We start from the raw sequence: 15,981 nt of genomic DNA, 5'->3' as shown, positions 1-15,981 counted from the left end.
GAAGAATTGGGTATGAGACGTTGTACCAAGAAACTTAAGAAAAAAAAGGCAGAGGACTCAAAAGATTGAGAGAAGGTTTGGACATATGAGAAGTAATGACAATGTATGAGGAACAGTTGCTAAGAACAGCAGTAGCTTCGAAATTGGCAGGACAAAACCTTCAAGAAAGCCCAGGATATCATGGAAAAGGGGAATAGACAACACTCGATCTAATGGGAGTTCAAAAAGACAAAAAAAAGGACAGAAGAAAGTGGGGAGTACTCATTTCACCTTCAATCCTGTGAAGGGATGAGCTAATGTATCAATGTTTATAAAGATAAATGATGAATCCATGAAGAAATAAATACATAAAATATGTGGGTAAAAAAATGGCACCAACTGGGAGGCATCTAATTGACTCTACATTTTTCATTCACTCAAGCATGACATAATTTCAATCAAAATGGTAATATATCCAAACAATTTGGGGATAAACATATCTCTTCTCATCATCATCATCATCTCCTCCTTTGCCTATTCACGAAAGGGGCCTCGATTAGATTTCGCCGGTGTCTGTATCTTCAGCTTTTAAATCAATGCTTCTCCATTCATCATCTACTTCACGCTTCATAATCCTCAGCCATCTAGGCCTGGGTCTTCCAACTCTTCTAATGCCTTGTGGAGCCCAGTTATAAGTTTAGTGAACTAATCTCCCTTGGGGAGTACAAAGAGCATACTCAAACCACCTCCATCTACCCCTCACGATGATCTCATCCCCATATGGCACTTGAGTAATCTCTCTTATGGTTTCATTTCTAATCCTGTACTGTCATTTAACTACCAATATCCTTCTGAGGGCATTAAACTCCAATTCTAGACACTGTATTAGAGATCACAGTTTTTAAATACTTAAATGATTCTACCTCATTAATCTTTCGCCTTTTAGTGATATTTCATCTTCCATTGCATATTCCATTCTCATCATCTGTCTTTCTTCTATATATCTTGAACCCAACCTCCCTCTTTACCAAGCTCCAATTTTCCCCTAATCTAAAAATAAGTTATAGAGGCAACCACATCAGTCTAACAATTTAACTCTGTATTTTTCTTAAATTATTGTACTTTATGATAACAAAAGAACTTTAAAGGGTAACTGAAATTAAACCTCTTACCTGATACAACTTGGATATACAAGCCCCACCATGCACCATCTGAGAATCGTCTACAAGGAAGGCTAAAGTTTTCAATCGAGATCTGGGATCAAAAGTCCACATGAAGAGTTTCCGAAGAGTCAAACCCTCAGAAGCCTCACTAAGAGGAGTATCACCACTTTCCTGAATCTAAAAATAAAAACAAACTTCTTAATCGAAGAGACAATAAAAATGCCATAACTTAAACAGTTGTCTAATATCTTAAAAGGTACACAAAATACATAAAGATGTAAATAATTTATTTTACATCAACACCCATAAAGTCATTAATACATAATATTGTAACAAAAACATAACATACCTTGGATAACAAGTCAAAACTGCTTACCTGTCTTTCTAATAATGTGATAAGCCTTGCAAACTCACTAAGGTGTTCTAAAAGAGCAACCACAAGTGACTGATGTACAAGGCCTGATACCATTCTATTTGAAGACATCTCACTACCTCTGCTACTACTTTCTCCCTCACTAAAGCTTTTCACTCGTCTATATAGCCAACCAACTTCTGTCAATTTGAAAACAAGAACCTTCTGACTGGGTGATAACTTCACCTGAAAAGAAAAAGAATGAAAATGTCATTTCTAAATCTAAAATACCTTCTCCTATCTGTTCCTTTATCTTTTGCCATCTAGGGTATTAATTTTCAAAATCATCGTTACTGGCCTTCCTTCAGTTGAAGTGACTATCCTGGAAGGTACTAAGCCTTGCATGGTGTGTCAGCTCTGCCTTGTTAACCAATTTCATCATTTAGTCTATGGGTTGAATTAGTATTTTCTGTATACGGTAGTACATTGGTTTACAAGTAACTTTGAATACTGAACAAGCTAATCGGTTTACGACCATTGCATGGGTCAGTGAGCCAAATTTCCCTCCATATGCACATTTTTTATAGACAAATACTAACAAGACTAGCAAGCAATGTGCACATATCAATCACACAGTAACCATACGCCACCCACGAAATACTCACAGGTTTTTTACCCCATTTATTTTATCCTTAATAGCTCACACCCACCAAACCCCAAGCTCAGAGCCTTACTCTTCCACTCTCCGAGCAACACTAGTAGAAGAATCATCTCATGAGAGTATCTTTGGAATGATTTTCTGTACAGTTATGATCACTATCGTTCTTCATAAAGACATTTTGTGCAGCATTATAAAGTTAGTTTCGTGACAATGACCCTTCGATGATTAAGTAAGACAATAAGAAGAAAAAGATTACCAGAGATATTAAAAAAGAAAATATCGCAAAGCACAAACAAGGTATGCATGCAGCCAACCTGCAAAAACTGTACAGTACATTTGTACTACGACATCCATGATTGGTGCCATTACAATTCTGAACAATAAAGAAGATATCAAAGCATTTGACAATGTAAAACGGGCGCTGACGATGAACCAGCAGGAACATGTTCTTAATGTTGAAATGTTTCTGCTTATGTGGACTGATGAGACGCAGTTGGCAGGTGACACGATTACTGTAAACATTATTTGTGAAAAACTAATGGTACTGGAGCTGCACAAGGTGCTACAAAAGAATGAGGAAATTTGATCTGAAAAGGATGAGGAAAAAGTGACAAACCTCAAGATACAAGATAGTTAGATGTTAATAATGTGAGAAACCCAGCAAATTTTGAGAAAAAAAAAAAAAAAAAACATCACCCATATATGGCTTCGGCAGGACGACCCGCAAATCTATTTACCAACAATGCAATGTCTCACTTCCATGATATATAAAAAAGGAAAAAGAATTGTCTCTAGTTAGGTTCCTTGTCAAAACTGAATGTAAGAGTGTAAAAGAAGATAACCTAGTGTCTATAAAGTGTGAATTAGGTGATTCAGTTACTGATAGTGAACTTTGTTAGAGAGAGAGAGAGAGAGAACCCTCATGGAGGGAGATTCTCCCTCCAGGTAATTGTATAATGAAGTACTGTACTAACTTGCAGTTTTACATACTTTCCTTAATAAACTCCTAAATCATCTATCACATTAAATTAACTACTACTAAATGTCATTATATTTTTTTCACAATCCTAAATCCTTAAAACTTAACAATTCAATTCTATCAGTAAGTTTAATGTTATCTATGACTTCACTATTATTAATTCTTACTTCACTATGATTTCCCTCTACCCTCTCTTCATATTAAATTTACATCTATTATACCATCAGTTTATTTTCCTTCCTTTCATTGTTTTTATCTAATTTTCAACTCATTTCCCTTTAATAATATTTGATACTTTCCTGTATAATAAATTACAAGCAATTTGGTTTAAATAACTAGAATGAAAACAAGACTTTAGTCTACATCTGGTAAAATATCCTCATATTATATTTTATCTTCCATTCTTCTTTTTTCCTGTTTGCTCTAATTTCTGTTATTCATACATTTTCAATGTTAATATAATGCATGCTTTCGTAGGTGCCAGCATTTGATAATTGGGTGATTGATTACCTTGTTTGGCTGGTCACTAGCTCGGTCGGTGTTATAGTCATGCATGTCTTCCCTTTCAGTTAGATGTTGGTTCATGCCCTCCATCCATTCTTTGCTGTTTTTCCTAGCATTCATTTTACTTTCCCCTATACAGTACACTGATAGCGCCCGACTCAAGGTCTCCGTTATTAACGGGTACTTACTTCAGCAGTACGTATACTAACAAGGGGGGGGACTCTATAGAGAGTGTACCTTTACCACACCACTCTTATTGCTCTTAATTCCACAGCATATTACTACTTTCATGTATTTACTTCAAAATCTAATGTATTTGTCCTTGAATCATACCCACCATGACCACCAAGTTTCCTTGAAATTAGTTCAGTAGTTGTGTAATGTTGTTCACAAAAAAAACTGACAAAATATTTGCCATTTGCTTAACATTGTGATTATTGACAAAGTACAGCTGCATACTTGTATTTTGATGTATTTTCTCTAAAATTCATCCTCGGTCATACTCAACATGACTACCAAGTTTGGTCAAAATCAGTAGGCCTATAGTAGTGTTTGTGTAAAGTTGCTCACAATCAATTAAATAAACAACAACAGGGGTGAATATACACCCCACTAATTTTGGGGATCTATTGTATTTATACATTTTATTTTATGCCATATTTGTATTTAATTGGCTTTTCAACATTTTCTGCTGATCAGCATTGAGGGAAAACCTGAATGGGAGGGTATACAGTCAAATGTAATCTAAATAATACAATTTCACAAATAATTTAAAATTTTTAAATGATTTCATAAGTAAAATTCATATTATTTGTTTTTCTAACAATTGGAAAATGGCTGTCAACTGAAGAGGATGAATGCAAGACTTGATGAGAGAAGTGCAAGAGGAAGGCCACGGTCTGGGTAGATGATGGAGTGAAGAAAGACCTTGGTGACAAGAGGATATACTGTATGTGAGAGAGGCAAAATGGTGTACTAGGAATAAAAATGAATGGAGAGCGATTGTGACGAAGTTCCAATAAGCCTTGCTGCTACCTCCGCTGAAGTACATGTGAAGCTTCATTTATGGTGGAGGACGGGGGAGGGTGGGATGTAGCACCTAGTAGTGCCAGCCAAAAATGATTGAGTCCCTAATCAGGCGAGGAGGAAAAAATCCCATGTTTCCTTTTGGATGTCAGCTACCTCCCAAAATTGTAGATAGATAGGTGATATTTTACACTTTTTATCATTTGATATGACATCTTTTATTTTTTGCCAATCTTTTAGCATTCATTTACATAAATCAAATACAGAAAGTCAAATTATATTTTTCCTATCATACCTTAACAAAAAGCATTGTAAAGTTAAAAACAACTCTGCACAACACAACATAACAGAGATTAAGACTTTACTTGTAAGCAGAATTACACTAAACAATAAACAGACTACATTTCTCTTTGTTGAACTCTAACCTCAATTAAAATTATCACAAGGGTTTCTACATAATTAAAGGCCTATTATAAAAAAACTTCAATACAGAGTGATCCATCAATCCTACCTTGGCATCAATTTCATATCCATCCTTCTCTTTGTTTTTCTTGATTATTTTACCTTCAATTCCAACAAATACATACAGCAGGTCACGTACCAAATCCCTCTCGCTCACCTCAACAAGGCCTGAAAGCAGAATACTGATTCTAGAAATATATTCATATGGTATCTAAACACCACGACACTATGGATATAATAAATGTTAACTTTAAAGCAGACTTCATTCCAATCTGATTTTCATTTTGTTGCACAATTTCAAACATGAAGTATTTTGGAATCTCTTCAAATTCATTCATGTAAATTTATAATAAGTAATTAAAGCTTTGCCTTTTCAAAGTGCATGAACAGTCAGTATTATGTGCATGGTATATTTGTATAGATGAATCTAAATAAATTGAATCAAACCAGTTTCAAATATAACAAAATATTACACTATTACAAAAAATGTTATTTTCATAATAAAATAAATTTTTGAATATACTTACCCGGTGATTATATAAGCTGCAGCTCTGCTGCTCGACAGAAAACTCTACGTTAAAAATCCGCCAGCAATCGCTATGCAGGTAGGGGGTGTATTTCAACAGCGCCATCTGTCGTGCAGGTACTCAGTACTCAATGTAAACAAAGAACTCAATTTTCTCCTCGGTCCACTGCGTCTCTATTGGGGAGGAAGGGAGGGTCCTTTAATATATAATCACCGGGTAAGTATATTCAAAAATTTATTTTATTATAAAAATAACATTTTTCAATATTTAACTTAGCCGGTGATTATATAAGCTGATTCACACCCAGGGGGGTGGGTAGAGACCAGCAATAAATGTTTACATTATTATGAGCTAAGGATTTTTTATTCCATTTTAGCAGTTATTCAAAAATAACAAACATAAAATAAATAAGTACCTGGTAAGGAAGTCGACTTGAACAATTACTCTGCCTTTTTAAGTACGTCTTCCTTACGGAGCCTCGCGATCCTCTTAGGATGCTGAGCGACCCCTAGGAGCTGAAGTATCAAGGGTTGCAACCCATACTACAGGACCTCATCAAAACCTCTAATCTAGGCGCTTCTCAAGAAAAGAATTTGACCACCCGCCAAATCAACCAGGATGCGAAAGGCTTCTTAGCCTTCCGGACAACCCAAAAACAACAATAAAAACATTTCAAGAGAAAGATTAAAAAGGTTATGGAATTAGGGGAATGTAGTGGTTGAGCCCTCACCCACTACTGCACTCGCTGCTACGAATGGTCCCAGGGTGTAGCAGTTCTCGTAAAGAGACTGGACATCTTTAAGATAAAAAGACGCGAACACTGACTTGCTTCTCCAATAGGTTGCGTCCATTATACTTTGCAGAGATCTATTTTGTTTAAAGGCCACTGAAGTTGCGACAGCTCTAACTTCATGTGTCCTTACCTTCAGCAAAGCTTGGTCTTCCTCACTCAGATGGGAATGAGCTTCTCGTATTAACAGTCTGATAAAATAGGATAAGGCATTCTTTGACATAGGCAAAGATGGTTTCTTAACAGAACACCATAAAGCTTCTGACTGTCCTCGTAAAGGTTTAGTTCGTCTTAAATAGAACTTAAGAGCTCTAACAGGGCATAAGACTCTTTCTAGTTCATTTCCAACCATATTTGATAGGCTTGGAATATCGAACGATTTCGGCCAAGGACGAGAAGGTAGCTCGTTTTTGGCTAGAAAACCAAGCTGTAAAGAACATGTAGCCGTTTCAGATGAAAATCCGATGTTCCTGCTGAAGGCGTGAATCTCACTGACTCTTTTAGCTGTGGCTAAGCAAACCAGGAAAAGAGTCTTTAAAGTGAGATCTTTAAAGGAGGCTGATTGTAGTGGCTCGAACCTTTCTGACATAAGGAATCTTAGTACCACGTCTAAATTCCAACCAGGTGTAGCCAAACGACGCTCCTTCGTGGTCTCAAAAGACTTAAGGAGGTCCTGTAGATCTTTTTTGTTGGAAAGATCTAAGCCTCTGTGACGGAAGACTGATGCCAACATGCTTCTGTAACCCTTGATAGTGGGAGCTAAAAGAGATCTTTCTTTCCTCAGGTATAAAAGGAAGTCAGCTATTTGAGTTACAGAGGTACTGGTCGAGGATACTGATACTGACTTGCACCAGTTTCGGAAGACTTCCCACTTCGACTGGTAGACTCTAAGAGTGGATGTCCTCCTTGCTCTAGCAATCGCCCTGGCTGCCTCCTTCGAAAAGCCTCTAGCTCTCGAGTCTTTCGATAGTCTGAAGGCAGTCAGACGAAGAGCGTGGAGGCCTTGGTGTACCTTCTTTACGTGTGGCTGACGTAGAAGGTCCACCCTTAGAGGAAGAGTTCTGGGAACGTCCACTAGCCATTGAAGTACCTCGGTGAACCATTCTCTCGCGGGCCAGAGGGGAGCAACTAACGTCAACCTTGTCCCTTCGTGAGAGGCGAACTTCTGCAGTACCTTGTTGACAATCTTGAACGGGGGGAATGCATATAGGTCTAGATGTGACCAATCCAGTAGAAAGGCATCTATATGAACTGCTGCTGGGTCCGGGATCGGTGAGCAATATATTGGGAGCCTCTTGGTCATCGAAGTTGCGAAGAGATCTATGGTAGGCTGGCCCCATGTGGCCCACAGTCTCTTGCACACATCCTTGTGTAGGGTCCATTCTGTTGGAATGATTTGTCCCTTCCGACTGAGGCAATCTGCCATGACATTCAAGTTGCCTTGGATGAACCTCGTTACTAGAGAAAGGTTTAGATCTTTTGACCAGGTGAGGAGGTCCCTTGCGATCTCGTACAACGTCATAGAGTGGGTCCCTCCTTGCTTGGAGATGTACGCCAAAGCCGTGGTGTTGTCCGAGTTCACCTCCACCACTTTGCCTTGAAGGAGGGACTTGAAGCTTTTCAAGGCCAGATGAACTGCCAGTAGCTCCTTGCAGTTGATATGCAACGTTCTTTGACTCGAGTTCCAAGTTCCCGAGCATTCCCGACCGTCTAATGTCGCGCCCCAGCCCGTGTCCGATGCGTCCGAGAAGAGAACGTGGTTGGGAGTCTGAACATCCAGGGGCAGACCCTCTCTGAGGCTGATACTGTCCTTCCACCAAGTCAGGGAAGACTTCATCTTCTCGGAAATTGGGATCGAGACCGCTTCTAGCGTCTTGTCCTTTTTCCAGTAAACAGCTAGGTGATATTGAAGGGGACGGAGGTGTAGTCTTCCTAACGAAACGAACTGTTCCAGGGATGATAGTGTCCCTATCAGACTCATCCACTGCCTGACTGAACATCGTTCCTTCTTCAGCATGTTCTGGATGCATACCTGGGCTTGACTTGTTCTGGGGGCCGACGGAAAAGCCCGAAAAGCTTGACTGTGAATCTCCATCCCTAAATACACAATAGTTTGGGATGGGACCAGTTGAGACTTTTCCATATTGACCAGGAGACCCAATTCCTTGGTCAGATCTAGAGTCCACTTTAGATCCTTCAGACAGCGACGACTGGAAGAAGCTCTTAGAAGCCAGTCGTCCAAATGGAGGCAGGCTCTGATGTCCGCTAAATGAAGGAATTTGGCTATATTCCTCATCAGCCTCGTAAACACAAGAGGAGCTGTGCTTAGGCAAAGCACAGGGCTTGAAACTGGTAGACAACCTTTTCGTAAACGAATCTCAGAAAAGGTTGGGAGTCTGGGTGGATGGGGACGTGAAAGTATGCGTCCCTTAGGTCTAAAGAGACCATCCAGTCTTCCTTTCTGACCGCTGCTAGAACGGACTTTGTGGTCTCCATGGCGAACGTCTGCTTTGTGACAAAGACATTCAGCGCACTGACGTCTAGCACCGGCCTCCACCCTCCTGTCTTCTTTACCACTAAGAAGAGACGGTTGTAGAAGCCCGGGGATTGATGGTCCAGGACTTTGACTACCGCTCCCTTTTCTAGCAAGAGACACCTCCTGCTTCAATGCTCGTCTCTTGTCTTCCTCTCTGTACCTGGGAGAGAGATCGATGGGAGACGTTGCTAGAGGGGGTTTTCGTACAAACGGGATCTTGTACCCCTCTCTGAGCAACTTCACAGATTGTGCATCTGCGCCTCTCTTCTCCCAGGTCTGCCAGAAGTTCTTGAGTCTGTCTCCCACTGCTGTCTGAAGAAGGTGGCAGTCAGACTCTGCCTTTAAAGGACTTGGAACCTTTCTTCTTCCCACGTCTCCCTTCGGCACGAGCACCTCCTCTGCTGGAGGCTCTGCCACGAAAGGGCGTAATGAATCTGGACGCTGGAGTGTCCATCCTGGGTCTTGACAAGGTAGGCAAAGGGGTGGCTTTGCGGGCAGAGGACGCAACCAGGTCATGGGTGTCCTTCTGAATCAAAGAAGCAGCAATCTCCTTAATCAAGTCCTCTGGAAAAAGGCACTTTGAGAGAGGAGCAAACAGAAGTTCTGATCTTTGACACGGTGTCACTCCAGCTGACAGGAAAGAGCAAAGGTTCTCACGTTTCTTGAGGACCCCGGATACGAACGAAGCCGCAAGCTCACTAGATCCGTCACATATGGCCTTGTCCATGCAGGACATTATGAGCAAGGAAGATTCCTTGTCAGAAGGGGAGATCTTCCTGCTCAAAGCTCCCAGACACCAGTCCAAAAAGTTAAAGACTTCAAAGGCTCTAAACACTCCTTTCAACAGATGGTCTAGGTCCGAAGGAGACCAGCATATCTTAGAGCGTCTCATGGCTAGCCTGCGGGGAGAGTCTACCAGACTTGAGAAGTCGCCCTGGGCAGAGGCAGGAACTCCCAAGCCGAGAACTTCTCCCGTGGCATACCAGACGCTCGATCTGGAAGAGAGTTTCGCAGGGGGAAACGTAAAGGCTGTCTTCCCTATGCTCTTTTTGGACTGCATCCAATCTCCTAAAACTCGTAAAGCTCTCTTGGACGAGCGGGCGAGGACGAGTTTCGTAAAGGCAGGCGAGGATGACTGCGTACCTAAAGCAAACTCTGACGGAGGAGAGCGTGGAGCCGCAGACACAAACTGGTCCGGATACATCTCTTTGAACAGAGCAAGAACTTTTCTAAAGTCCAAAGAGGGTTGCGTGGTCTTGGGTTCGTCAAGGTCCGTATGTGGTTCATCAACGTGTGCCGCATCGTCATCATCAGAGAGTCCATCATCCGAGAATTGAGGAGGAAGTGGCAAAGGAGTAGGAATCGGCTGGTCAGCTGAGTCCGGTAGCACGGGTGCACGCGTGACTGAACCGGACGCAACGTCATGGAACTGTTGCCCAGTCTGTGAACTGGCAACAACCATAGCAGCGCGGGGACGCATAGCGTCTACTCCAGACTGTCTAGTCTGATGTGGGCGAGCAGAGGCAACCACACTGGGTTGCGGAGGTTGACGCACCGCTTCAAAACAAAACAACTTAGACTGTTGTTGTACCTCGCGAACGTCAACGGAAGGTTCCGTGCGTCGCTGAACGTCAACATGCGGCTGGCAGGGTACACTGGAACGCATGGGTGGCGGGACTCTCTCAGCTGGAGTGCGGAAGAAGGTCGCCTCAGCGTCCACAGGACGCACAACCGTGGTTGGTTGTAGGCAAGAGGTTGGTTCAGCATCAACCTTCTCCGCACGAAAGTCCTGCATTAGTGACGTTAACTGATACTGCATGGTCTGCAGCAAAGACCACTTAGGGTCTACAGGAGCAGGTGCGGCGACAGACGGTGTGACTGCCTGAGGCGGTACCGCTTTGCCTCTCTTAGGAGGTGAGCAGTCGTCGGAAGACTGCAGCGAGTCCGAACTGACCCAGTGGCTACAACTGGGCCGTTGGACTTGCGCGGAAGGGACCGACTTGCGCTTAAGAGGCCGCGAGACCTTGGTCCATGGTTTCTTACGAGAAACCTCTTCCGCAGACGAGGAATAAATGGGCTCTCTCGTCTCTGTGTGGGTGGGGCGATCTTGGGTAGATACGCCCGAAACCACGGAGGGAACGTCTGTTCGCTTATTAAAGCCTCTCGAACCCTTTGGTCGTACGACATTGCTTCTCCCCTGGACTTGGGAGCTTGCAAGAGGTCCCGGACTAGGAGGACGACAGGCACGAACAGACGAACCCTCAAGCGCAACACTATCCACAACACTATCACTCACTTTATCACCACCCACTGCACTCTTACACTTCAGCTCCTTGACGTCCGCCATGAGCTGGTTACGGTCACTAGCCAAGGACTCGACTCTCTCACCCAGAGCTTGGATGGCACGCATCATATCTGCCATCGAAGGTTCTTGAGTGCCAGAAGGGGGATTAGGAGCAACCACTACAGGGGAAGGAATAATAGGTTGTGGGGCATGAGGAGAGGAAAATTCAACGGAGCGAGATGAACTTCTCCTGACTCTATCTCTCTCTAGCCTACGTGTATATTTCTGGAATTCGATAAAATCGAATTCCGAAAGCCCAACGCATTCCTCACATCGATCTTCCAATTGACAGGTTTTATCCCGACAATTGGAACAAACGGTGTGAGGATCGATAGAGGCCTTCGGAAGATGCCTTGAACAGTCCCTAGCATTACACTTCCTGAATTTAGGGACTTGAGAAAGGTCAGCCATTTTGAATTGGTCAAAGGGGAATTCAAAAACTATCCAAAGTCATCAACAAATAATCCGATATCAACAAAAGAATGCAAGGATTTATTGAAGATAAAGCCTGCAAAGCGAAAGCTCAAAACTAGAAACGTGTACTTCACCAAAAAGTTGTGAAAACCAATCCAGTTAGCAACAGCGAATTAGTAGGTCTTGCCGGTGGCACGACAGAGAGAAAATTGAGTTCTTTGTTTACATTGAGTACTGAGTACCTGCACGACAGATGGCGCTGTTGAAGTACACCCCCTACCTGCATAGCGATCGCTGGCGGATTTTTAACGTAGAGTTTTCTGTCGAGCAGCAGAGCTGCAGCTTATATAATCACCGGCTAAGTTAAATATTGAAAATTTAATTTCAATAATGAAATTTATTATCTTAATAATCTCCTGATGTTCATAATGCTCCTCCCTCGAAGATTGGTTATACTGGAGACCTACATACATCATAAAACTATATTTTCCCATTTTCTTTCCTTTCAATAGGCTTATCAAGATAATCTAGTGGTTCATGCCAACAACCTCACCTAGGGTACAACACAAACTTTTGTCTTTTCAGTCTGAGTCAAAAATAAATCCATAACCTCTTGCATCACTAGTCAGTGGAGAAGGAAGGGGCATGTATATGAACATTAGGTGCATATAAAAATAAATTTTATTGACAAAAGTTCTATTATTTCAATGTAACTGTCCCAATATTCATATAACTGATTCCCATACTGATGCACGTTAGTCAGTGAAGAAGAGATAGGAAATGTAAAAACTTGAACTAATAAACTTATCTAGCACCTGAACATCCCCTCATGGCCTAATACCACGACAACCCGTTGTTACCAAATAAGGTGTGTCATAACTTCAGACCCCAGACTGTGAACTAGATATAAACCCACTGACAAACTATGCTTTTATAACTTACCCAACACTGTATTTTCAAAAGAAAATACCAATACTAAAACTTAATTAAATATACATAATAAAAAAATCATTTAAACTCCATCCCCCTCAACTACTCTAGTGCCCAGCTATCTTGATAAGGAAACCATGTTTCTCTAAGATCATGACTTAACAAAAACTGACTTGATATGCCATCAAGCTGCTGCTAAAGAATCTTTCCAAAGGTTTCTATCATGAATCCTAACCTTCAAAAATTTCATCTGACTGAGATTGAATTTGAATTCTCTGTGAGAAATCACAAGAGAGATTTTGGAAAAAAAGATTCAAAATCCTAACCCCACAAAGCAAAATCGGAACCTTTTCCATATGTTTATTCATGCCCATTTTCTGATACATCAACTTTCTTTTCCAACGAGGGAATATAAAAAAAATGAGGCACATATTTTGCCTTAAAATAATTATCTCAGATTGTAGGGAAAATAAAAAGATAAAATCTTATTTTCTCCAAAATCTATATGATATGACGGAGCTTTTGAAGTCCACTAATGCGTTTAGTTGATGGTTCCAAAATCTATATGATATGACGGAGCTTTTGAAGTCCACTAATGCGTTTAGTTGATGGTAAAGTTATCAAAAAAAAAAAAAAAAAGTAAGTAAGTAAGTCCCAGCTATGACTTCAACAGAAATTTCCTTCCGACAAACAGTTTCTCAATATCAAAAGATCTAAACACAGGTTCAATAACATCCAAAGAGGATATCTCTATGCCTAGATGCTAAAGTACGGTATTCGGCATGGATCTATAGCCCTTTATAGCAGTAATGGACTGTTTCTTTTCATAAAAAAGAAAATGCAAACGCTTCACAATATTCTAAACTAGTTCTAGGTACTGAAACATTCCTTAATTTGCAACAACAAAAATAAACATTCCCTTGCCGTTAATGCAAACTATCTATAGGATCTTTGAATTGAAAGATTGTCTAAGAAGATTGGTTTTGTATGGCAACCTCTTTGAACATTTCCCACAAGAGACCACAAATCTGTAAACCACTCCGTGGTAAAAGAGGCCCACTAGTGTCATTCTGCTGTTTGCGGACATTCTAAACTTTTTTATTATAGCTTGAGTCATGGAGAAAAGATCCAGATCCAACCAGTTCTGTAACAGGGAATATACCATCCACGCTAAAGGATCTGGAACAGGTGAGAAAATCACTTCTATCTGTTGTTGAGCATTGTTGTAAACACGTCCATGTTTGATCTTCCCTACAATTCCAAATTCATATAGACATAAAATGGATGGAGAGATCATACTTTTGGAAGTAATGGGCTTGAAAGAATCTATTTCCTTCTCAACAAACCTGCAAGATGGTCAACCTCCCTCAAATACACCAAGGTAGAGAGATTATTTTCCTCAAATAAGTCCAAGTTAACATCAACTATCTGAGACAGGAATTCCAGCCTTGTTACCCCAATCTGAATATAAGCCACTTACATCATGTTTGAAAACTCGTCCATGTGCTTTTCCATAACCAGTGACTCTCGAGCCTAAAACTTGAACACTGCTAAAAGTTCCAGACAATTGATATCAAGAATTTATTATCCTCTATCACTTCCCTGATAGATGGAGGTAACCTAGAGCTGTTCCCCATCCTTCCTGTGAATTATTCTTGAAGAGATAGATGTCTGGAAAGCTCACTTCAAAGGACACTCCCTGGAATAACCTACAAGGATATCGTTTCACCAATTCAGTAAAGGAATTGAAATTGGTTCTGTATTACTGGAATACAGATAATCTAAAATGGAAATGAATTTTCCAATTTTGATAGTGATAACATGGAAAGCTTATTGAAAAGGAACTGTGGTTATTATCATTTCAAAATATAGAATCTTTTGATTTGAAATCAAAAGATCCCTTTCCAAATTGACCAGGGCTCCCAACCTTTTCAGCAACCTCAGTAGCCACACTAGTCGAACTTAAATTCTTTACGCAGAAACTTTTAAAAATAGCCAGTCATACAGGTAAAAAAGAACCCTGACTGCAAGATATCTCATCCATTTCAAGATGGAGGCCATCATCCAAGTGAAGATTTGGGGATCTATCCTGAGACTGAAACACAGGCACTTGAATAGATAAAACCTTCCAACCATTCACAAAACGAAGAATATTCCTTGAATGAGATGTACAAATCTGTCAAGTCTATCAAAAACCCCAGCCTTTCCTTCCCAAGTCTATCAAAAACTCTAACCTTTCCTTCCCAAGTCTATCAAAAACTCCAACCTTTCCTTCCCAATGACCCCACGACTGCCAATGGTGTTTAAAAAAATGAAAACAACAGAAAACCTGTTTAGAATCAAAACATCTATCCCAACCTTCCCATGCTATTAGGGACTAGGAAAACCAGTTGTAAAAACCCCAAGGATGGATCCAATATATTCTTTTAATCAAATTCTTCCCTTGGAGTCTAGCAATCTCTATTATCAAAATATGGACCTTTGTTGAATTGTTAAGACAGCTGGCAAAGGTATTGGTTTCTTGGACAAGGGAGGATTCAAAGTCAAGAGGGATTCAATAGCCCTCTTCAACCATGGATAGCACCTATGGCTTGGGATGCAAACTTTTCCATACTCAATATAATTGGGAAAACCTTTCTCCAGATCATTCATAACTGCTAAGATTATACAACTTATTATCAGTGAGTTCATCTTAACCTTTGTCTATATCCTGCCTCTTTGCATTTTAGAACTGCCATGTTTTCACTGGTCTCTTATTGTTACCATTAAGTCTTCACTAATAACAAATTATCTAAAAAGTTAATAATTTTCATGCAAAAATACACCTTTAAACTATTCAACAAAAATGTCAAGCTATTGATTGTTTTTAACATAGCAGATTGTCTTGAGGAAAAAAAGGTTTTAACACTATGCAGGAACTAAATTAAACAGTTTTCCTTACATTTGAGCTAATAATTCAAAGACTTAGTCCATAAAAATTAGGTTGTGAAATATAAGTCATTTTAGAAGACCATCAAGAGAAGTCTTGAATGAATAATCAGTGTCAAATATTACCTCAAGTAATTTCTTTAATATTTTCAAGAAAAAAGTTTGCTTAAATAGATACCAAACCAGAAACATTCTCATTTCTGTCTTCATGGCCTGGTAAATCCTGTAAAAAGGAAAATAGAGGCTATCCATATTGTTTACTTCTAACAATAATTTTTTAGCCTGTTCTTGGCAAGGGACTCGTTTCAGCAGTAGAGGTACAACCACCTAAGTTAATGCTGGTAGGAAAAACTCAAGACTAACTAGTGACAGAACCTACATTAAAA

At 40.4% G+C, this 15,981-nt stretch overlaps 1 protein-coding gene across 1 annotated transcript in view; it reads right to left on the bottom strand.

The window, feature by feature from the left end:
• The window catches only part of LOC137639847 (gamma-tubulin complex component 3 homolog), a 166,309-nt gene that overhangs the window by 79,752 nt on the left and 70,576 nt on the right, over positions 1 to 15,981 (bottom strand). Inside the window, exons 6-8 of the mRNA XM_068372104.1 lie at positions 5,176 to 5,294; positions 1,519 to 1,740; positions 1,152 to 1,319 (exon numbers count right to left, since the gene is read on the bottom strand). Of these exons, the coding sequence (XP_068228205.1) occupies positions 1,152 to 1,319; positions 1,519 to 1,740; positions 5,176 to 5,294 (509 nt within the window). The remainder of the gene's footprint in view (positions 1 to 1,151; positions 1,320 to 1,518; positions 1,741 to 5,175; positions 5,295 to 15,981) is intronic.

Source organism: Palaemon carinicauda, chromosome 4 (assembly GCF_036898095.1).
Source record: "Palaemon carinicauda isolate YSFRI2023 chromosome 4, ASM3689809v2, whole genome shotgun sequence".
Classification (NCBI taxonomy): domain Eukaryota; kingdom Metazoa; phylum Arthropoda; class Malacostraca; order Decapoda; family Palaemonidae; genus Palaemon; species Palaemon carinicauda.
Note: the sequence above shows the minus strand (reverse complement) of the source record. Positions and strands in the feature narration are given on the sequence as shown.